At 33.4% G+C, this 25,357-nt stretch overlaps 1 protein-coding gene across 2 annotated transcripts in view; it reads right to left on the bottom strand.

The window, feature by feature from the left end:
- CPNE3 (copine 3) overlaps positions 1-25,357 on the bottom strand; it is a 64,038-nt gene that overhangs the window by 24,489 nt on the left and 14,192 nt on the right. For both annotated transcript variants that reach the window (XM_074199597.1, XM_074199596.1), the window contains exons 2-7: positions 17,934-18,073; positions 17,456-17,635; positions 8,928-9,002; positions 4,176-4,247; positions 2,072-2,155; positions 512-601 (exon numbers count right to left, since the gene is read on the bottom strand). In XM_074199597.1, coding sequence (XP_074055698.1) covers positions 512-601; positions 2,072-2,155; positions 4,176-4,247; positions 8,928-9,002; positions 17,456-17,635; positions 17,934-18,065 — 633 coding nt within the window. In that variant the 5' untranslated portion in view covers positions 18,066-18,073. The remainder of the gene's footprint in view (positions 1-511; positions 602-2,071; positions 2,156-4,175; positions 4,248-8,927; positions 9,003-17,455; positions 17,636-17,933; positions 18,074-25,357) is intronic.

The raw sequence follows: 25,357 nt of genomic DNA, 5'->3' as shown, positions 1-25,357 counted from the left end.
ACTGATCCCAGAATGAAAGACAACAGTCAATCATTTCCTTTTGGATTGTTCTGGAGCTTCATTCTACTGTTCTAAAATTCTATATTTAAATATCTTACTATAGGTTATAATCCTCTTTTCTGCTGAAAGTAATGAATAGAAATGTCAAAACCTCCTTCATTTCTTGAGTAACAGGATAGAAGTTTCACCTTGGTAAAAACAGAGTTTACACTTAAAAGGTTCCTAGAATCAAAGCAAGAGAATTCTAATTAAATGTAAAGACTAACCAAAATGCTGGATTTTTCTATTAGAAATATGGTATGAAATTTAGAACAGTATTTATGACACTGAATTGGTAGCAATAAAGATAAAAGGCTATATTACATTACTTGAGATTCTCAGATTCATTCCCTGGAAACAGGTTTCCTACTCTGGAATTTTCTAGATATGAATCTGCTATACCGTATGTTCTGCTTCTTTATATATTGCTTCATATTCCAAAAAAAATGCACATAGACAATATTCATGTTACCTTAATGGTTTTGTCCATATCGCCATAACACAGAGAGTTTAAAGAAATTTTAAAAGGCCTCCAAACAGGATTCAAGTTGTTTTTAATGACCTATGAAAAGGAATGCAGAGAGAGATGTAAAAAAATTGACTAGAAACAATTCATACTTTAATCAAATTGATTTTTCTGGAACTTTCCCTTTCCAGATTGTCTTCCATCTACTCTCTCTGTGTCTTGTATATATCTAGTCCTTTATAGGTTGTCTATGAGTTCAATGGGGGAGGGGAAAAGTGTAGGGAAGGATAGTGCCTAATACATGGTAAATACTTGAATGAATGACTGCCTTGAAACTATCATGACCCTTCTTTTACTTGCTGAATTTTTCATGCTTTTCCTAAAGAAAATTCAAAGTGGGACCTATTTTTCAATGAAACCAATAAAACTATGAAAACCATTCATAAAAGAAACTAACTGGCAATGGTAAGAAAAAATATTGGAGCAACATGTTCACCCATTAAAAAATCTCTAAGTGTAACAAAGATGGCAGTCAGGAGATATAGGTTACCACTTTCATAGAAAAAAAGCTGAAAAAGAAATATAAACTTATAACAGTGGACACAACTTTATCTAGTCACAACTAAATTATTGTTCTGCTTCCTTGCTAGCTGGAAAAAAAGAAAAAGCCTAGTACCATAGTGCTCTATATATATAGGCCACACTTTTTTGGCTAAATCTGACTTGCATAAAATCTAAATGTAGCCTAGAAATGATGTTATTTTTTAAAATATATAATTATGTACTTGACTTTCATTTGTAAGAGCTCTACCTTTAAGGAGATAATCTATATTTAACAGAAGCCTGTATGTATCTTAACCAATTCAAATAATAGATCAGTGTTATAAGATGACTCCAATATGTCCTAGTATTCTTGTAAAACCTCATAGGAAGATGATGTCAATACTGCAATATCTTCTACCTTTTTTTGAACATATGTACATTTTGAGGAAGATATATAATGAATAATTTATGCAGCTCAGCCTTTGCAAACCTGTACTTTCAAGGCAATTTTTCAAACATAGGTACTAAATCCAAGAAAACATTCATGAGTAAAGGAGAAGAACAACATACTCTATGACAACAAAATAAATATGCATTATATATATATATATATATATAGTAATAATAATAGTAGTAGTAGTAGTAATAATAAGAAGAAGAATATAAGAATAAAGAAACCCTAACTAGAAAAACAACTCAAGTCAAATATGACTGACCAATACTGGCATCAAATATTAAAAGTAAAAGCATACATTTTTCCTGTCAGGTAACAATAAATAAAGCTACAACAGTAAAAAGTGGCATTTTCCAACCAGGTGCAGTCTCTGTTTGGGTAATTTTGCTTAAGTGATTTTAGGAAATGTAATTGGCAAAAGGTGTTTCTCAGCTGTGTTCTAAAAAAAAGGCAGCAATTGAAAGAAAAAGAAGGAAAACAGCCAGAATACTACACTCAATTGAAAATAACTTCTTTCTAAAACATACTTTTCATCCCTATACTCCACTAACTTACCTCTACTAACTTACCTCTGTTCTGTGTACCATCAGCCATTGTCCATCTGATGTCTGCTTGTGAAATTCCAGGTAGGGATCAGATTTTCCAAATAAATCCTAAAATAAAACAATGTCACCACCTGCATTTGTAGTGTACATTTATTGAGCTATGTAGTATCAGCTCAGGTATAAAATGGTGTTAATTAAAAGAGGAAAAAAATAACTATCTACCTTCCTAACCACTTAGATCTGAGGGCTAATATGTAGAACATAAACTTAGAAATATCTCTGAAGTAAAATATGTTCCATATAGGCAAGGTTGTGTTAGGTAGCGAATGAATTAAAAATCTGTCCCCAAACCTGGGGGGAAAAGTTGTCTTTCTAATACAAAGATGGTAACTTTGAGCACTGATGAACAAAGAATGTATTTTGAGCTGTTTTTCTTAGTAGAGGTGATAGATTCTTCCCTATAACTGATGCACATGACAGCTATCTGACTAACATGGACTGGAATTCAGATTACAGTCAAATAGAATAAAGCTATCGACTATTCTTTTGGTTATATGTTTTAAGCAAATAAGCTAGCAAGTAATAGAAATAATTCAGGAGCTCAGAAGTGACTGAATCAATCAGCTAAAATAGACACACAAACTCTACATTTATACGGTACTTGAAAATTATATTTATACTTAAGAATGGTACCTAATTTTTCTTTTCCTGGATGTTTTCTCCCTTTTTAAATTCCATTTACTGTCCTATTCCCCTAAATCTCCTTTCCTACACATTAATACAGAGGATACATGATGCAAACATGTTCAGGGATTTAGGTCTCTGAGCATGAGAACCAAACATACTTTTTATACATATGACCATCCATGCATCCTAGAAGCAATAGAAGAATCTTCCAATTACATCAGAAGTTCATTACCAGCATAGGACTCATCTTCCATTTCCTTTGTATCTCCCCTCAGTGTCTCCTACGAGGGCTCTGTACCTCATATGGAGACAACAAATTATCTAACTCACCAATAGCTAAAATGAAAACCAATACCAGCAAAAGACATCTAGCCCCAAAACTTTACATGCCAATAACTAATACTGAACTAAGCACCTTGGCTTCATTGATGTATTTACAACACATTATTAGATAATGTGATTTCCTTCCTCAGCATTCCTCAGAGGCATCTTTGGTTTTATTACCAGAGTAAACACTTTCTAAAAGGGGGCATAGATAAATAATGCCTAAGTATGCTTTTAACCTCATTTCAGCCTTGGGAAAACATAGCCAACTCTTCTGTTTTCCACTTTTTAATACTAATGCTTTGCATTTTGTATAGTGATTTTGATTTTCCAAATCCTTTAAGAGGTATATTTCATTTTATCCTCACTACCAACACCACTAGTTCCTTTTCTTTTAGTATACATATGCCCATTTGTGTACTAGTTAAGTTCTCCATCAGACTGTAAGCTCCTTCACAAACAGATATTGTTCTCACTTTTCTTTTGGATCCATAGCCTTTAGGACAGTGAGCTTAATATATTCATGATGATTGGCTGAAAATAAGTTTATAAGATAGGGGAAGTATTATAAATTATAAATGGGGGGGGAATACTGAGATATAGTTCAATGACAAAATCATACATCCTGGCAATACTTCAGTGAAAACCAGAACCAAAATTTCCTGATTCCAAATCAAGGATATCTGTCCAAACTAGAGCATGGTCATCTTCAGATATAAAGCAAACAAAAAAAAAAAGTTAAGCTATTCAAACAAATGTTAAGAACTGAATTGTCATTAAAACCTTTTTAAATAAACACTGATACTTCCACAAAACTCTTTCTGTTGAAGGAAAAAAGTGAATATGCTAAATTGTAAGAGTGGAGTAGGTAAAAATCTCAGAAATTATAGACTCAGATTAAAAATGTGGAATTGGCATCAGATGTAAAATTAGAATGAATATGTATAATCATTACTCAATTTGTACATATCACAGTATTTCATAACCTTTCCCTTCTATTCTTTTAAACAAAAGGCATAATTTTACGAGACTTTGTTTGAAACCAAATCTCCCTCCAAAAGAGAACATGATTTAGTCGAATATTATTACAATACTAAAACTTTTACATTCTACCAACCTTGTTATCCAATTTTCTTGCTTCAATTTCAAATAAGACCACTCTGTTATCCTTTACTTCTTCAGCTGAAATCTAATAATAAACAAGGTAAATAAGGGAAAAAAGAATATATGTAGGACTCTTGTCTACTTTTCTAATATTGAAATAGCTTATAAAGTAATATATTATTGTATCCTACTTTCAGATGGATTTAAAAATATTTAAAAATTATACTACATGATAATCTGTGAATACACAGATGGGAGAATATAGATGTTTAGGAAAGGTGTGCTATGATAAAGCAAAAAAGAAGTCTGAAGAATCAGAGAATTGTTCTTAATGTGCCAACCCAACAACATTTAAATAATCTACAAAAGGAATATATCCAATATTCTTTTTCTAAGTTAGTTGTCCCCACCAATTAATGAATGGTGAAACAAACTGTGGTATATAAATACAATAGAATGTAACACACACACACACACATATACACATATATATATATATATATATATGAAATGACAACTATGAAGAATTCAAGGTTAATGCAGAGTCAAGATTAGAAATCAGAAATATGATGTATGCAATAACTCAATAAATAAACATAAAGAACAATAAAATAAAACAATTTGTAAAATTAAAATGATCAAGTTTCTTCCTGGAGAAGAGACAAGAAAATATACCTTCATCTCTTTTTTTTCCTAAGGTGGAGGAACACACTGTCAGAAACAGTTAATGTATTTGTTGACTTTACTAAACTGCTTTTCCCTCTTATTTATTTGGGAAACATTTTATAGTTTATTTCTAAAATCTCAGTAAGAAACCATATAAAATGCTAGAAATATCCAATTTTCATGAGTTCAAGAAATCCCTCAGAATGTAAATTTTTATAATATAACAAGATTATAAAAAAAAGAACATTGTAAAATAATCACAGATTGTCAATTTAGTACATCACTGTAAGAGGCAAATTTGACTTAAAGAAAAGTTTTTAATCTTATGAAAATTTTAGCTTAGACAGTTGGTACTTATAAGAGTTAAAACATGTTAGATTTGCTAGCATACAGCTGGGAAAAGTTTTAAATTATTACTTTAATTTCTTCCTCAGTGGTGGTGATTTCACCCTTCCTTTTCAGTTTTGATACTAGTAATTTGGTTTTCTTCCTTCTTTTTTTAAATCATATTAACCAAATTTTATCTATTTTTTTAATAAAATCAACTATATTTTATTTATTAATTCAATTAATTAATCTGTTAATTAATTCAATTTTATTAATTTCTCCTTTTATTTTATAATTTTTAATTTGGTATTTAGTTGAGGATTTTTAAATTTGTTCCTTTTTTAGCTTTTTAAGTGGCATTTGATTTCTTCTTTTTCTAATTTATTCACAAAAGAGATATAAAATTTCCCCTACTAACTGCTTTGGTTGCATACCACAAGTTCTGGTATGATATCTCATTGATGTCATTGTCTTGATGAAATTGATTATTTCAATGATTTGTTGTTTGATTTAAACATTCTTTAATATTAGATTATTTAGTTTACTGTTAATTTTTAGCTTATCTTCCCATGATCCTTTATTCCATGAAATTTTTATTGCATCATGATCTGAAAAGGATGCATTTAATATTTTTGCCTTTCTGAATTGATTCTGAAGTTTCTATTCCCTGAAATATATCAATTTTTTTGTGTAGTGCCATAAACTGGAGAGAGGAAGATATATTCCTTTCTATCCCCATTCAGCGACCTATCATATCTAACTTTTTAAAAATCTATTCACCTCTTTTAATTTCCTTCTTGTTTATTTTATGATTAGATTTATCTAATTCTAAGATAGAGAAGAGGTCTCCCAATAATAAAGTTTTCCTGTCTATGTCTTTCTCTAACTCCTTTAGCTTCTCCACTAAGAATTTGGATGCCTTATATGTATATGTTTAATACTGCCATTACTTCACTGGCTATGGTATTTTAAGAAGATATAGTTTCCTTCCTTATCCCTTGTAATTTAGTCTATTTTTTTTTTGCTTTGTCTGAGATAAGGATTGTTACCCTTGCCTTTTTAAATTCAGCTAAAGCATAATATATTCTGCTCCAGTCTTTTACCTATACCCGCATGTATCTTTCTGCTTCAAATGTATTTGTTGTAAATAACATATTGTAGGATTCTGGCTTTTAATTCACTCTGCTATATCTGTTTCTATTTTATGGGGCAGTTCATCTCATTCACATTCACAGTAATTGTAACTAATTCTTAGTTCCTTTCATCCAGTCTTTCCCCATTTGTACTTTTCTCTCTTCCTTCCCCTTATTCCTCCTCATCAGTGTTTTGTTTTTGACTGATGTCTCCCACAATCTGCCCTCCCTGTATGACAACAAATTTGACAATCTAAATGAAAGAGATGAATATTTACAAAAATATAAATTGAAAAGACTGACAGAAGAGGTAATAAAAAAAAGTTAAATAATTCAATTTCAAAGAACAAAAATTGACCACCAATGAACTCCTGAAGAAAAAATCTCCAGGGTCAGAGGGATTTATAAGTTAATTCTACCATTTAAAGAAAAATTACTTCCAATTTTATATAAACTATTTGAAAAAATAAGTTAAAGAGTCCTGTCAAATTGTTTTTATGACATTAACATGGTACTGATATATAAACCAGGAAGTCCTAAAACAAAAAAGAAAATTATAGACCAATCTCCGTAATAAAGATTGATACAAAAATTTTGAATAAAATTTTAGCAAAGAGATTACAGCAAGCTACCATAATACATTATGATCAAGTAGGATTTATATCAGGTAAGCAGGGATGGTTCAATCTTAAGATAACAATCGGCATATTTGACCATATCATTAATAAATTAACAGAAATCATATGATTATCTCAATATATGCTGGAAAAGCCTTAAACAAAATACAGCATACATTCCTATGAGAAAAAAAAACCACTAGAGAGTACAGGAATAATGGAGTTTTCCTTAAACTGAGAAGGGGTATGTAATAGGGACAGACTAGAAGCATTCCCAATAAAATCAGGGTGAAACAAGGATGATCATTATTATCACTATTATTCAATATTGTATTTCTCTCCCTTTCCCTCTTCCCCTTGACAAAGAGAAATTTAATATATATTATACATGTATTAACTATGTTTAACTTGGAATTTTAATAGGTCAGAGTTTCAGAATAGTAAAAACTAACTGTAACATTTTTTTCCACCAGAAGAATTTACAACTTGATTAGTAAATAGATCTGTGAATCAACAGGAGACTGCCAAAAACTACATAAGAGCCAATAATTCAAAAAAGAGAGACCTATTTTGGTATTTGAAAAAAAATATGCAAAATTAGAAATCCGTTTGCTGAAATGCACACTCCCTGAGGGTAGGAACTATGGAGTTTTTCCTTTGTATCCCAGTGCAAAGCACTGACCTTGAACATGGAAGGCATTTAATTGTGGTAATGTTATCTAGAATCTCCATTCTTGGACAAGATGCTTGGAAACAATAGAAAAGTAAATGATGGACAAAGCTGAAAAGAGGGGTATGTTTTAATATCTAAGAATAGTAAAAGATGGATAGCTTGGGAATGTGTATGACCATGTGATATATGCCTCTGTACAAAAGCTAGAAAGCATAGGAAGAGGAGAGAGGGAATAGAACATACCATTCTATGGAAGTGCTTGTTTTATTAAATTAAATAATTAAAACTAACTAAATAAATTAAAATGTAAAAATTAAATAGATAAATGTGAAAAATGTATCTTACCCTTCACTCTTTGGCACAAAAAAGAGGTAAGAAAGGGAGTTTTGCAAAACCAGATATCATAAAGTATTTCATAGAGATGTTCTTTTCAAATATTTTATATAGTCTGTCTTTTGGTTTTAAGAATATAATACTGGGGTGGCTAGGTGGCGCAGTGGATAGAGCACCAGCCCTGGAGTCTCCAAATCTGGCCTCACACACTTAATAATTACCTAGCTGTGTAGTCTTGGTCAAGCCACTTAACCCCATTTGCCTTGTAAAAACTTAAAAAAAAAAAAAAAAAACCAAGAATATAATGCTAAAATTAAAAGAATGGGTCACTTAACCTGTTATTATTTCCCACTTAGCTAGTCATGGTACAAGACTGAGGCTATTCAAGAAATGCTATTTCCACTGACAAAGGAGAGGTAGAGAACATATGGAGATAGCTTTCATAGGTCTCACATGGCAAACACAAATTTCCAGTACAGTTGAGCTCCTTTTTCTTGGGAATCCAGAAGAAACTTCCAAAAACTAAAAAAAAAAGGTCTAAGAGATCCCTAGATGGCAAGAGCAGTCTTTTTTTTTTTTTGGTCCTTTTTTCCAAACATTTGAAGTCCTCAACCTTATTACTAGACCAAAAAAAAGAAAAGTTTTCATTTGCTTAGGAGAAAATAATAAAATGTTACTGGAAAAATAAATCTCATGGTTTTGTTTTATTTGTTCTAGAATTTATTTTTACTAAAAACTTGTGACCTCATTCATCTAAGCAGCTCATTATGAGAAATTCCTTTTATAAACAAAAAATTGACACTTCTGCAACTGAAAAGCCTAAGAGTTGCCAAAAGCACTGAGATTAAGGGACTCACCCAAGATCACCCAGAAAATGTGTCAGTGGCATAATTTGAATCTAGATCTGATGCTGAAGTCAATTCTCTAGTCACTACACCATGGTGCATCTGATAAATCTTATCATAATGTTACCTATTTCTTCTAAATAATTTAACAAAGCATAAGGTTTATCTTACCGTGATGCTTCCTTTCCCTGCAGGTTTTCCATTTTTAAGGAGCAATGGTCGAGTCAACTTCTTACTAGAGACAATCTATTAGAACCAAAAAAAAAAAACCCAATAAGGAAAATCTATTTTACTTCATTAAAAAAAAACTTTGAAATGGAAATTATTACAGCCATCAGAAATGGACAAATGCTTTCTTTATGGGTTTGGAAATTATAAAAGTTATAGCTATTCATAAAACATTTGTTAGAATTTTCAGTTACTAAAATAGTTGACATCTCTTAAGCCACATTAGTTTTATATCCTTATAGATCAAGATTTTGCAAGAAAAAGAAGGAAAGATTCTCATCTAGATTCAAATCACATTCAAGCTCCTCCAGATCAAAAGATCTGATGATAGCATCTAAAGCAACTTCAACTTTTCAACTTTCAAACTACTTCAACATTTAAATCCCAGAAAATGCTTTTTTGAAATATACAACACATTTCTTTGACTTGTCATCTTGGCTAGATCTATAGTCACAATTCTAATTCTTAGCAAACTATTTTTCCAAGCTTCAAAGAAAAGCTGAAAAGTCTAAGACTCAGTTTAACAATGAGTTTTGATATCATCAGAAATAGAGATAATTACAGAATTATATGAATCCAACAGTATATTTCCTATGGTATAAGATACTAATACTGACAATTGTGTTCTAAAAAACAATCTACCCCTGAGTAATAAAGATTTCAAAGGGCAAATTAGAAGAGAAACACATTTTTTACTGACTAAAAGCTAATCTTAGATAAAATGATTTCTAACCTTCACAAAATTTCATTCTATAAAATATCTTACAACATGGAAAGGATTTTAATAAGATTTAAATATGCAAGTCAATGAGTATGATTTTAAATAAAATTTTTGAATGAACTGCAATAAAAGTAATCTTGGCATTTCTATATCAGCAAAGTGAGCAGTGAATTATGAGTACTATTACTTCAATTAATACAGAAATGCTCAAAATGGTTTTTTAAAAGGGAACCTTAGGGGGTCTGTCTTTTGGTTTTAAGAATATAATACTGGGGTGGCTAGGTGGTACAGTGGATAAAGCACCAGCCCTGGAGTCAGGAGTACCTGGGTTCAAATCTGGTCTCAGACACTTAATAATTACCTAACTGTGTGGCCTTGGGCAAGCCACTTAACCCCATTTGCCTTGCAAAAACCTAAAAAAAAATATTCCATCTTGTAGGGTTTTTTGTTTGTTTTGTTTTACAATGAGAAACAGTTTGTTTCACTGAAAAAAAAAGGGAACCTTAACTAAGGTAAACTCTGGTGATTCAAAATCATGGTGTTACTCTGACTATAGACTTCTGCTCAATAAATTAGGATACTTGCTCAATTCATTTCAGCAAGTAGAGAAAAGAAAAGTAATGCTAAGTAAATCCATCATTATTATTATTATCTTTTATCACTGGCTATGTGGGTCACACATTCCAAGTCTAAGATTTACTAAAGCATCTAGTATAGAATATCATTCATTAAACATCAGTATAATGAAACTCATTCAGTGCAAGTTCTCGCTCAAACCACTTCACATATCTTTAAATAATAACTTTAACCAAATTCTAGAGAGGCAGAATTCACAAAAGACTGAGAGAAGTAATTTTCCAGCCCAAGACAACTTGGATGATCCATGGGAAGGGTCTGTTGCACTGGGTTTATAAAGAGCCCACAGCGCAGCATAGGTTCACTCCACAGTGAGATGGTTCCTGTCATCCAGAAACAGACCACAGGACACCTGAGTCCCTGGAGGTGCCTGAGTCCAGCCCAGGGATTGCCAAGGACATTTGAGAAGGTCTCAAGGAAAACTCTGCCACACCAGAGTGAGAGGAGACCCAGTCTATCACAGACCTGGTCCCAGGAGACCAGGAGCAGGCCTAAGGAACCCCCTGGTAGGGAGTTACCTGGAAGCTGCTTCCAGAATGCTCAGCCCACAATGGTAAGGGAATCAGGGGAGATTGCTATCCCTGAAGCAGGACTCCATTGCTTTGCCCACACTCAGATCCAGGTTGCAGTCTGAGGCCCCAGTCCCAGCAAAAGGAGCAGAAGCAGAACAGCAGAGCAGGGACTCTCCTCATGGTTCCAGGGCAGAGGGGAGTGCTTGTGGTCATCCATTGACCAGAGCACCACAGGCCAGGAGAACAGTCAGAGCAGCTCATAAGAGGAATTGAGAATTTGCAGGTCTCTGGGGAATATCCTTGAAAATAGTTGAAAAACCCTCAAAAGCTTGAGACAGAGCATCCTCCACCCTGGAAGCAGAGTCCCACCTTAACAAAGAGTTAAAATTAGGTCATAGGCTGGGAAATGAGCAAACAGAGGGGAAAAAAATCCAACCAAAGACAATTACTTTGGTCCTATGAAGGGTCAAAATACACACTCAAAGTCAAAGCTTCTGAATCCAAAGAAAAACAAGTCCAAAGAAAAATACGAATTGATCTCAGGCTATGGTAGAGTTCAAAAAAGATTCTGAAAATAAAGTAAGAGAGGCGGAGGAAAAATTAAGAAGAGAAATGAGAAGGATATAGGAAAATCATGAAAACCAATTCAGCAGCTTGGTGAAGGAGATACAAAAAAAAAAAAAAGATGAAGAAAATAACTTCTTAAAAACCAATCTGGCTGTGTGGCCTTGGGCAAGCCACTGAACCCCATTGCCTTGCAAAAACCTAAAAAAAAAAAAAAAAAAAAAAACCAGTCTGAGTCAAATGGAAAAAGCAGTCCAAAAGGTCAATGAAGAGAATGCCATTAAAAAGTAGAATTAACCTGATGGAAAAGGGGATACAAAAGCTTGCTGAAGAAGATAATTCCTTAAAATTTAGTAGAATGAAGCAAAGGGAAGCTAATGACTTTGTGAGAAATCAAGAAACAATAAAACAAGATCAAAAGAATGAAAAACTAGAAGAAAATGTGAAATACCCCTCTGAAAAAATAACTGATCTGGAAAACAGATCCAGGACAGATAATTTTAAATTTTAAAATTATTGAGCTACCTGGAAGTCATGACCAAAAAAACACCTTAGAATTTATTTTTCAAGAAATTCTCCAGGAAAACTGCTCTGATAATCCTAGAAGCTGAGGGTAAAATAGAAATTGAAAGAATCCATAGATCACCTCCTGAAAAGAGATACAAAATGAAAACTGCCAGGAATGTTATAGTCAAATTTCAGAGCTCCCAAGTCAAGAAGAAAATATTACAAGTAGCCAGAAAGAAACAATTCAAATATCATGGAGCTACACAGTCAGAAACACACAGGATTTAGCAGCATCTACATTAAGGGCTCATAGAGATTAGAATATGATATCCTGAAAGGCAATATAGTTTAGATTACAACTAAGAATCAACTACCCAGCAAAACTGATAGAAATTCAATGAAATAGGGGGATTTCAAACTTTCGTGTTGAAATGACCAGAAAAAGCTGAACAGAAAGTTTGATCTTCAAATACAGCACTGAGGTGAAGTACAAAGGGGGTGGACGAAAAGGGCAAATTACAAAGGACTTAATGATGTTGAACTGTTGGATTCCCACTGAACTGTTGAAATTCCCATTCCTGCATGGGAAAATGATACTGATAACTCATATGAACCTTCTCATTTATTAGGGCAGTTAGAAGGCAGAGGAGGAAGTCGAATTTGAAGATATATTAAAAAGATGGAGTTAATGGGGGGGCAAAGGAATGTACTAGGAGAAAGGGCAAGGGAAGAAAGAATGAGGTATTATTTCACATAAAAGAGGCAAGGAAAAAACTGCAGTGGAATGGAAGAGGGGGAGTGAGTGAGACTTAATCTCATTGGAAGTGGCTCAGAAGGGAATAATATATATACATTCAACTGGTTATAGAAATCTATTTTACCCTAGAGGAAAATAGGAGAGGAAAGGGATGGGAGAAAGGGGACAGGGGGAGGGGGGTATAGGTGATAGAAGAGGGGGGGAAGATCATGGGAGAGGGCAGTTAGATACCACACACTTTTGAGGAGGGACAAGGTGAAAGGTAAGAGAATAGAATAAATGGAGGTGGGGGAATAGGTTTAAGTGAACTATAGTTAGCAACTATGAGGAAAAAAAGGTTGAAACAATTTCTATGATGGACTAATGATACAGAATGCTATCCATCCCAAAGACAGAGCTGATAGAGTCTGAATACAGATTGAAGCATATTTTTTGCTCACTTTATTTTTCTTGAGGTTCTCATTGTTTGTGAGTAATGTTTTTCATGGCTACACATTTTTAACCTACACCAAGTAACTTACTTTCTCAATGGAGGGAACAGAGGGGGAAGAAGGGAGATAATTTGAAATTCAAGGTTTTGGACATTAATGCTTTTACATGTAGTTGGGGGGAAAATTTTAAAAAGAAAATTATTTGAATATGAAAAAAATTAATGAAATTCATTCTCGGTCTGAATGATTTAATGATAAATGTCTTGCTTGTGTCAGAATTCTAGTGGGATAATTATTACTCATTTTTAACTTATAATAAACTTACGGATTAACATTAATACTTTTTGTGATTAACATACTTTTCAAATTTTTTAATTCAAGAATGACATTCTAAGTGCAGTTAAGGAATTAATAGTTCAAAAGATCTTTTCAATATTAACATTCTACTAGTGTCATTATATGGTACAACTGCCTCCAATGAACAAAAAAACAAGTATCATATAGAGACAAATGAAGAGATGCCTAGTGGTATGAACAAGCTGCAATGTATAATCAATGAGAGCCTTTGAGAAAGCACAGGAATAAAAAATGTCATCGAGTAAATGTCTGATAGGAAGACATGATGGGCTTATAACATCACATGAATGAAGAAAGTCAAATAGTCTATGTCCCACTGATACTCTTATACCAGGAAGAGAAAATGAGAAAGGTCTCCAATATATTGGGTGGATTCTCTATGGCAAACTTGTGAAAGGACATACTATAAGTCACCCAAGATGGACAGCCATACATAGATTGAGATTTGCATCACAATAGGACTACCAAATCAAAGAGATTATAGATCCAATTAAGTTCTTCAAAAAAAAAGTCAAAGACCACATGATAAAGTAGAAAGAGCAATGGATCTGAAGGCTGGGGACTTGAGTTCAAAGCCTGGCTCTGCCACTTACTATTTGTGAATTTATGCAAGTCACTTAAATTAGTTTCCTTAGGTTGGTTGGAGTAGATGACCTCAAATGTTCCTGTACAATCTAAATCTATTATGATACTATGATCTGTGATTTCTTCATACATATACTGCCTGGTAAAGTACAGATTCACTGGTACAGATTGTAACTCTTTCTCACCTAGAATAGTAATTTCTGAATTATAACTTGAAAATTCTGTCACCTGTCCAATTCCCATCTATTGAGGAATAACTAAAATTATGGCATATGAATGCAAATTGAATATTACTGTCATTATAAATGACAAAATGGATGGTTTTAAAAAAAACTGGTAAGGTGTATATGAACAGTAAAAACAATGAAATGCGCAAAATTGATATTTGCCCTTTGTTCTTGACGAAAACCATGACATCAGGGAGGTGATACCATGATAAGCATGTGAATTGAATTTGAGTAAGGGGATGCTGTACTAAGTCACCAGCCTCACTTTCTCCTCTGGAGTCATATTGTTCAGTATAGCTAGAGATGGTCCTGAATGTGAGACAATTAGAGTTAAGTGACTTACCCAAGGTCTCCAATCTAGTAGGAGTCAAGTGTCTTGAGGCCACATTTGAACTCACGTCCTCCTGACTCCAGAGCTGATACTCTACTCACTGTACCACCTAGTGCATATATATGTATACACGTATATGATACACAGATACACACATACATATGTATGTATGTAGCATAATTAGAACTTAAATAGAATTAGAATGTATACAAAAGTAACATTATAAAGAAAAATAACTTAAAGGCTTGAGAATTCTGATCAATGCAATAATAAACCATGATCCCTAAAGAACAAAAAAGAAACATGCTACAAAAGAGAAGAAAAAGGTACACAATGCAGAATGAGATATATATATTTTTGAACAATGCCATAATTTGCTTTGCTTGTTTATATATATTTTCCAAAAGGGTTTTATTTTTTTTTCCTGTTTTTCAGTTGGGAAGATGGGACAAAAAGAAGAATATATGTTTGCTCAGAAAAATTTAAATTTAAAAATTATTATTTGGTGGTCAACATTCTGGTCTTGCTGAAATTAACTAGGTTATCTGAGAAAACATTAATTGTCTATCAGACTTTTCCAGTTGGTAGCATCTGCTTGAGATTATGCATAATCTTTAAGGAACATGAGTCACAATGAGGTATACTAAGAATTCATAAGAGAACATTTTGTTAAAATTGTAGACTTAAACTTAAGGATTCAGAATTAAATTAAAACAGAATGAAAAGTATACATTATAACTGAACAGCAATCTTTTACAAAATTGGATTTGAAATCTGCCACAAACTAGCTCTGGGAGCTTCAATAAGTTACCCTCTTGAACTTCATTTCCTCAGTTACAAAAAGGTGGATAACATAACTTTACTTATCTCACTTCTGCATTTGCTATGATAATAGTAATGTGAAAGTATTTTTCAGCATTAGAAAACTTGAGCTGTTACCACAAATTCATTTCCCTCCATAGTGGCACCTCAATCAAGGTCACAATGGAGCTAAGATCTTCTATTCCTGGAATAGAAGTCAGTATAGTCAGCAGACTAAAGTTCAATATTAAGAAAAGAGTCCTAACGGAGTTGTACAGAAGCATATGTCTCAGGACAGCTCCTAAGTTTTCCAACAACAGAAAACTTCAAGTGGAGACCAGATAATCATTTGTCTAAAATACTATATTGGAGGAATAAAGACTTATTCAAGTGTGTGTTCATGAACATGTTATATCCCTTCCAATCTTAAAAACTTTGTGAGACTTACAGAACAGATCAAACTTGAAAATCTCAGAATTTAATTTTTTTTTTTGTAAGGCAAATGGGGTTAAGTGGCTTGCCCAAGGCCACACAGCTAGGTAATTATTAAGTGTCTGAGACCAGATTTGAACCCAGGTACTCCTGACTCCAGGGCCGGTGCTTTATCCACTACACCACCTAGCCACCCTAATTTTTTTTTTTAAATATTCCTCAGCCAAAGTTGACTACACTCTATATGAATGTAGACTTCATAGAACTTGCAGTCTAAGTGAGGGAAAAAACCTCATCATGTTAAAAGACTTCGCTATGAAAAAAAAGACTTGGGTTTGAGGAGAGATATAATGTTTTAAATCTAATTCTTATACAATAAACTCTTTCTTACAAGTATACATTTCTTAGAAGTATGCATATAAGAGTAACAGCAAGCATTTTTATAACAATTTAAGTTTTACAAGTTGCTTTACATGTGTTTTGTCCTTTGATTCTCACAACAATTCTGTGAGTTAAGTAGTATTATATGCATTTTACAGAGAAGAAAACTGAGGATGAAATATTTAGTGACTTGCTGAAGGTGATATAGCTAGTAAGTGACTGAGGGAGAATTCATATTCAAGACTTCATGATCTCATATCCACAGCTCTATTCACTATGACATCTAGTTGCCTTGGATGTCAAAGATATATAGCCAGAATATTCTTAGCAGCCCTATTATGGTGGTCAAGAATTGGAAACAAAGATTCCCAACAATTGTGGAATGACTAAAGAAAAATGATAATATAATTGAATAACCATTTGTTGCATTATTTGAAAAAAATACAAAGAATTCAGAGAAGCATATGAAGATTTGTAGGAACAGATGCAAAATGAAGCAAATAAAACCAGAAAATTATATATATACACATAGAAAGATTTATATATATAGATATATATATATATATATATATATATACAAAACAATATTTTAAATGAAAAGAGTAAAAATTCCTTATGCTAATTAATTGTAATGATCAAGGCTGAACCTGAACAAGAGCTGAAAAACTGCACCTCCTTTTTATAGAAATAGAAGAATATGGATGTGGAATATATACAGATTAGAATGGGTTAAAGAATTAGTTTTCATTGTTAAATTCCTCTTTTTCCCCCCTTAATCTTTTGAGCTTGGAGAATTTTACATCTGACTTTAATTTCCAAAGGTTAGAGTGATAGTTATTAAGACAGAAAACTGAAATCCAATACTTAAGTTAAAAAGTAATCAATTCTACAAGTACTGTATGAGAGACAATTTCCTAGACCATCACTTGTGAAAAAATCCTAGAAATTTTAATGATTATCTAGAATCAGAAAGTTCACATAAGCCTCAGACACTTACTAGCTGTGTGACCTGGGGCAAGTTACTTAACCCTGTTTGCCCCAGCTTCCTTATTTGTAAAATTAGCTGTAGAAGGAAATGAAAAGCCACTCAAGTATTTTTGCCAAGAAAATCCCAAGAGGTCATAAAGAGACAGACATAACTGAAAAACAGCTAAATAATACTAAAAGTAAGAAAAAAACTTTAATAAATTTCTTTGGGAATTTTAAAGTGCATAAAGAGTCATACTTACTTGTCCCAAAGTACCTTCAAATTCTCCTAAGAAATCATCATCATTCAAATCAATAGTCTTGTTATCAATATCATAAATTCCAAACTTCAGCCTCTGAACCACTTCAAAATAGTAATCAATTAAAAACTTTTTGGTAAATGATGGATTCAAACAATTTTTAATCTTTTCTGTACGTTCAACCTGTGGAGAGAATAAGATGTTGATAAAGTCACAGGACCATAGACTTATATTTTGAAGCTCAAAGGTTTCAACTTTCATTTTATTGAACAAATTTGACTAATATCTAATTGCTAATGGGAATTTCTGAATCTAGAAAATTTACTTAGAGAATGACTTAAAGAACAGATTAAATGTGTTTGCTTTAATATAAACAAGATTCCTTTTAGATTAGTAGCTCATTACTGTTAAAAACCGCTTTCCATTATCAAAAGTACAAGCAGACCACCCTTCCCTACAAATTCATGTTTTAATGTTTTACCTCATACCACTGCTGTCCATTGGTATTCAAGAGCAATACACATAAAGGGTCTGACTTTGAGCCTATATCTTTATCCAAAAGATTGTCACAGGAGACACTCAGCTCCACCTTTGTCACACATTGTGCCGCCATCTGTTAAGCTGGATGATAAGAGAAAAACAAACAATGAAACAAAACAATGAGAAAAATTTTAATTCTAACAGGAAATGGTTGGATTACTACAATCTATTGCTCTTCAATGAATCATAATAAGACAACTTCATTAAGTTGCCAGACCACTCAAATATCACAAATGTTATCTTGAATAACATATTAACCCATTCCAATCATATTATTTCAGTCTTTCTTCTAAGATGAAAATTATTTCCCCATATTATTGTAAAACAAATCTTTTAATTCATCATGAGAGAAATTTGGGAGTCAAAATATTATCTTAATTACTCACTTGAAAAATGACAAAAAATACACTACAAAAAGAATTTCCACAACTCATTTTACTTTTAATCTGTCTTAAAGTTGGTATTCTCACTTTAGATAGGATTTATATATCAATCAAAATGACTCCTCTGGCCAGTACAAACACAAATTCCTATTAATAGTCATTTTTAAGACTAATTACAAATCATATTCTATAATGAAACCTCTTTGTCTTTTAAATGTTAGAACAAGTTACCATTCTCAAATTAAAATTAATGTGAAATATACTAGAAATAAAAAATGTCTAAAGGATATTAAAATAACAGGATAGTTTATTGAATATAACACCTAAGGACACATTTATACATATTAAATCTATTGTGAAAACTACTCTTCAATGATGAAAGAAAGTCATGAAACCTTGATTTACTTCCTAACTTTCCCAACAGGGTTCATTTTACCCTCACCATCATATGAAAACTTATTGAGGAAAGGAGCTATTTCTAGAGATATTTTTCTATACCTTGCATCTAGCACATAGTAGTTCCTTAATAAATACAACTTGAAGTGAAATTAATGTTTATGAAAAAAATAAAATCCTAAAACTATAAAAGTTCCTAATTTGATCTACTATACAGCTGATATATGAATTCCCTCTACCACTGCTTGACAACTGATCATGCCATCTCTAAATGGAGAGTTCCAGTGACTTATTACCATCAGAGTCAATTCATTCTTTATGGCAGCTAGGTGAAGTAATGGATAGAGCACCAGTTTTGGACTCAAGAGGTCATGACTTCAAATCCAGTCTCAGACACTTAACACTTACTAGCTGTGTGACCCTAGACAAGTCACTTAACCTTGATAGCCTCACCAAAATTAAAAAAAAAAGAATCAACCAATTCCATTTTTGGAAAAGTTTCAATTGTCAAAAAAAAAATGTTCACTAATGCTGAGCTGAAATGTGTTCTCTATAATTCATACTGACAACATAGTTCTGCCCACTTAGAGCTAAGTCTAATTTCTTCCTAATGACAGTCATTCCAATATTTGAATCTAGAAACTACATCTCCACCACCAAGTCTTCTTTTTCAAACTAAACACTCTCAGTTTTTTCAATCATTTTTTCCTATGACGCAGTTTCTAGTCAATATACAATTCTGTTCACTTTCCTCTGAGCATGCTCTAATTATAAATGTGATGCCCAAAAGTGGACTAAATATTCACACAATTTCAAAGTTAAAAGGGCACTCAGAAACCAGATAGTTCAACAACCTTACTGAATTTCCCACAGCAGCACAGTTGATAGGCTAGTAAACCTCCAAAGTGTGAATTCTTCCTAATGTAGTCTGACCAAAGTTGAATATAAAGAATCCACTACACCTTAATTTTTGAAACTGCTTCCAATAATATAGCCTAAAATCACAATAGAATTTTTGGCTTCCACATATACATATTGACTTGCATTGATTTAGAAACTTAGAGAATCATTAAAATTTCTAGGATCTTTTGACAAGCAGTAGTAGTCCAGCAACTTATCTCTATATGGTACATGTAGAATTATTATTTTTTTAGCCTAAGTGAAGAATTTCAGTTTTATGTTTAATAGTTATCTCTCTAACTTTTGGAAATTAAAGTCAGATATCAAATTCTTCAAGCTCAATAAAACTATAAGGATTTACTGAGCAATTTTCATTATGCAAAGATGTCTGAAAATTATTTTTGTTGCATTGTTTCAGTCATGTCTACAGGAAGTTCAAAAGGCATGGAACTTGTGGGAAACAGGCATAAGGCTGTTCTGAGTTCCTGAAGCCCATGGTCCTCCCTTACAGCCAGAGGATACCGATGAGATTTGAGTACCAGGAAGATTCAATCTATCAACATAATGAGATTTCCCAATGCTGAGTTTCCTAGAGAAGGAAGGTTAAACAAAAACTCCAAACACAAGTCCACAAGTAATAGAGCTTGTGGGAATTAAAAAAAAACCTAACAAAAACAGGAGTTGGTACATCAGAGATGTTGTAACCAAATAATCCATTTCCCTACAGTTAACTTCAGCATGAGCTTGTTCTAAGTTATTTGGGGAGATCTTAGAAGAACACATGAAATTCCTTATCAGTTGACTCTAAAAGTCTTGACTGCTTGCTCAGAGTTGTCAGACTTTGGATTTCATAAGCATTTCCTCAGATATTTTAGAGTCATCTCATGGGATATTACAGCAGGACATCAGCCGTTCTCATTTCCAAAGAAATTAATTGTATCAGAAGCGTTTTCTTTTTCCCTAAATAATGATTACAATTCAACTTCAATTCAAATTATTCCAATGGATTATGTTCTATGTCTTTTCTTATGACATTTTCTTCACATGGAATATCCTCTTCCCCCATTCTAATGAAGAACAACAAGCTCATACAAACAGATACATCTAAATTAGTGATGATCATGATAAAGAATCACTACCAGTACACCAATTTACTCTACTAACATCCTTATTTTGTTTTAGTCCTAATAGCTTCAACCCTAGCAGCCTATTGCATATAAATGTCCATTGCAAAAAATTATACAAATCTAAAAGCCTGGGATCCACTTGGTAGCAACTTTTATTTTCCATTTTTATATAATTAGAAAATGCACAAGTTTTAATGTAGTTTCAATTATTATGACCAGGAACCAGAAAGAAACCAATTTATTTTAGAAAGGACCTTGACAAGCTGAAATGTATTCAGGGGAGGGAAGTAACATTAACGGAACTAGATATTTTTGTCCTAAGAAGAGAAGGCTTGATGAGGATAAAAAAAACTCTTTAAGTGCTTGGAGGGCTCTCCAGTGAGTACAGATAAGATTTGTTTTACTTGGCTCAAGAAAGCAGGACTAAGAAAAAAGAAAGAAGTTGCGAAGAGGAAAATATATTCTATAGTCCAGGAAAAATTCCTAACAATTAGACCCATTCAAACGTGGAATTGGCTATTACTGAAAGGAACAGACTTGCCCTTGTGCAGTTCCCAGGTTAAAGAGAAGATGCTTTTTTAATCAGAGTTAATTGATAAAACAGATAGGATTCATGAGCAACTGAATAAGTCTTTCTCTAGTGTATCTATCTTTTATGTATTTTTTGTACAGTGCCTAGCACACATTGTTAGAATGCTTGTGGACTTGTTTTGTTATTGAATACCACCTTCTCTGAGGATCACAGGCAGGAATTTTTCAGCTTTTCCATTTCAGCTCAAGAATGGCCTGGCAGTCATCTGCGAAATGTAATTTGTACTATTTGTAATACTGCTTGCTTCACAGGTATTTGCAAAGAAAACACAATGCAAATGGAAAAAAATAAACCAGATGGCAGATAGGTGAAGTACTGAGAAGAGAATAGAACTTGGAATTAGAAAGACCTAAGTTCAAATCCAGTCTCAGATAGGTACTAGCTGTTGGACCATTAGCAAGTTACCTAACCTCACTCAATTCAGTTTCCACAATTTTAAAATAGAGATAAAAGAAGTACTTACCTACCAAGGTTGTTATGGATTATCAAAAGAGATCACAAATGTATAACATTCTGCAAATATTATTGTAAATATAAAATGCTATATAAATTGCTATTATTGTAGATATTGATAATGATGATTATTAATATGAATTCATAAGTGATGGAAAAGGTAGTAGCAGCAATGATAATTCACTACCAGTCCTTCCAAGAGCCTGATAGAGAGAGGATGCTGGTAACTCCCATGGAAATTGCTGAGATCACTAAAGCTACAAAAGGGGCAGTTGTGAACAGATGAAGAGTACAGTAGTACATCAGCCATTTCCACATTCCTGAGTAATGGTTTAATATATTCATCATGCATGCACTGTGCCAGCCTCACTCTTTCTCTAGATATGACCATAATTTTTAATGGAGCCTGAGGGATGTTATGCTAATTTAAAAAATTTAGGAGGATGAGGGTGGAGGAAAATTATATGTTACTGAATAATAACTCCTAGAATATTGCTCTTAGGTCAACTAAATTAATAGAGGAAGAGACTTGTATTGAAAGCAGGCAATAGGTTCTTCCCCTTAAAAAAATACATCCTTCTTTCTCTTCTTCCCATTTTTTCTATCAACTGAATTCATATAAGTTAACAAACTTTTTTTGACTCAGACTATATCTTCAAGAAGAATTAATCTTAGTAGTAATTCTCACCTTACTTTCAACTGCTTTAATCAGATAATTAAAAAAGCCAAGCAGAGAGATTAGCCCCAGGGAACCTGAAGTTTTAGTGCCTTTAGATTATTATCCTTGCCTTAAGTTAGTAAAGTCTGAATTGAAGTGTCAGACCTAGTTTAGAAAGCTGTACACCTCTTTCTAACCCAGATATACTCAATTTCCCTACTCCAATTCAGTACAGTCTCCTTATTTAGTTCCCCACTCAGCACTCTAAGAAAAAGTGAAGAGGAAAAAAGGTAAAGATGGAAAATGATGGTGACTGCCAAAAGAAGAAAAGTAGATCCTAGATGAAAATTCTAAACTCTGCTCATAATGATTCTTCCCCATCGGGGTGGCTAGGTGGCATAGTGGATAAAGCACTGGCCTTGGAGTCAGGAGTACCTGGGTTCGAATCCGGTCTCAGACACTTAATCATTACCCAGCTGTGTGGCCTTGGGCAAGCCACTTAACCCCATTTGCCTTGCAAAAACCAAAAATTTTTAAAAAAATTTAAAAAATTATTCTTCCCCATCCTTCTCTCTTGCAATTATTTATCAGCATTATGATAATAGCAGCTACCATTTATATAGTACATTAAGGTTTGTAAAGAGCTTTATATATGTTATGTGATTTGGTCCCCCAACAACCTTGAAAGATATATGTTATTATTTTCTTTTATAGACAAAGAAACTGAAACTAAGAAAGTTGAAGTGGCTTGCCCAGGTCACATAGGGAGTTAATTCCTCAAGATTTAAATTCAGGCCTTTCTGACTCCAAGTCTAGCACTTTAGCCACTGAAGTACTTGTGGATTATTCTATTCTTAGGAAAATGACATGAATCTGAAGTATTTGCTTCTCACATTTTCCTGACACTATTCTCTCTATTATTTGTATGGCAACATACCAACTTAGAGAACTACAAATTAAAATTATCTGTGTTTTATTGCATTTCTATTTATTTTGGTAAACATTTCCCAATTATATTTCTTTTTTATTATTATTTTTTTTTTTTTGCAAGGCAATGGGGTTAAGTGGCTTGCCCAAGGCCACACAGCTGGGTAATGATTAAGTGTCTGAGACCGGATTCGAACCCAGGTACTCCTGACTCCAGGGCCAGTGCTGTATCCACTGCACCACCTAGCTGCCCCCTCCCAATTACATTTCAGTGTAGTTCAGGCTGCAATCTGGAACTCCCAGTTAAGAGCGTAACATCTCTAATCTCCATCATCAGTAGTGCAAGGAGACAAGAAATTGGCAATAGCCAGTCACTTCTCCAAAATCCTGTTTCACCAGGTCCTACCACTAGCTACACTATAAATATTTCTATATACCACATATATTCATAATTTAAAAGCTATTCTACAGTGGATCAAGGCATAATAAATGACCATTATGGTGGGATTTGCAGTCAGGATTTACATGTGTCTATGGTTCTATGATTGATAGAACATATCATGTTATTTTGATATGCAGTACTCAAGATGACTCTGAAAGAGTCAAAGTCCCAAAATATTCCTTTCCAAGCAACTAGATAGAAGCAGATACAGCTTCTATTTTGTCCCTGACAAAAATAACTATCCACATTTATTTTTTTTTAGGTTTTTTGCAAGGCAAATGTGGCTAAGTGGCTTGCCCAAGGCCACACAGCTAGGTAATTATTAAGTGTCTGAAACCGGATTTGAACCCAGGTACTCCAGACTCCAAGGCCAGTGCTTTATCCACTACGCCACCTAGCCACCCACTATCCACATTTATACAGAGCTTTAAAGTTTATATTTTCCACACAACAACCCAATAGGTAGATTTCACAAATATTATTATGAACTTGGAAACTTATACTTACTTAGATTAAGTGACTTATCTTGGAACACATAAATTTAGCCACTGTTGGAGACAGGATTAAAACGTAAGTTTAACTTCATAGATGAAGAGTTGGAAGGGACCTCTGAGGTCATTTAGTCCAAAATCTTCAAATAACCCAAGAAAGTTGTCACTTCCTCAAAGTTACACAGGTTATGTGTCAAAGGCAGGTCCTTTGGCTCCATAATCAGTGCTCTTTCCTCAATACCCCACTGCTGGGTTTTTCCAGTTCCAATGCTCTTTCTTCTAGGTCTGGGTCAAGGAGTCTCCTCTATCAGACTAAATTATTCTACGTGGAGGAAGACTTCAAGCACTCAACCAGGAGCAGTGGGGCTAGAGGGTAGTCCATTCTAGCTTGTACTGGTTATTTACCTAGGAAGCAAAACTCAGGGAAGCAATATTATGGAGGTCAAATGAAAAGCATTTAGCAATTAGTTGTGGTTGGGAATTTAGGCAAAGAGAAAAAGAAAAGATGACTCAAAGATTTCAAGCCTGGATTACTGAGAGATGGTGTTAACATAAATTAGGTAAATTGGGAGGAAAGACAGATTTATAGAGGTTAGAGGACAAATTCTGGTTTACATAAATTTAAGCTAAGGTGATAGTGAGGCTTTCAAGTAGAAAATGACCAATATAGAGTTGGAGATATGGAACTGGAACTCAGGAGAGGAGGGGAGGGGAGGAAAGGGGAGGGGAGGGGAGGGGAGGGGAGGGGAGGGGAGGGGAGGGGAGGGGAGGGGAGGGGAGAACAAGATTTTTCAAGGCTTCAATTTCCTTATAAAATGAGAGGAGTTGGGTCAGATGACTTCTATATACCTTCTAGTTTTAAAACTGCAATCCTAAAGGGAAGGGAGAAGAACTCCCAGGTTGATCTCATATTCTGGGAACTTTTTACCCTTATTCCATAGAAATGCTTTAAATCCATTCTTTTAAAATTCCATATATGCTTATAAGTAAGACATT

The sequence above is a fragment of the Macrotis lagotis genome, chromosome X (assembly GCF_037893015.1).
Source record: "Macrotis lagotis isolate mMagLag1 chromosome X, bilby.v1.9.chrom.fasta, whole genome shotgun sequence".
In the NCBI taxonomy this organism is placed as follows: Eukaryota; Metazoa; Chordata; class Mammalia; order Peramelemorphia; family Peramelidae; genus Macrotis; species Macrotis lagotis.
Note: the sequence above shows the minus strand (reverse complement) of the source record. Positions and strands in the feature narration are given on the sequence as shown.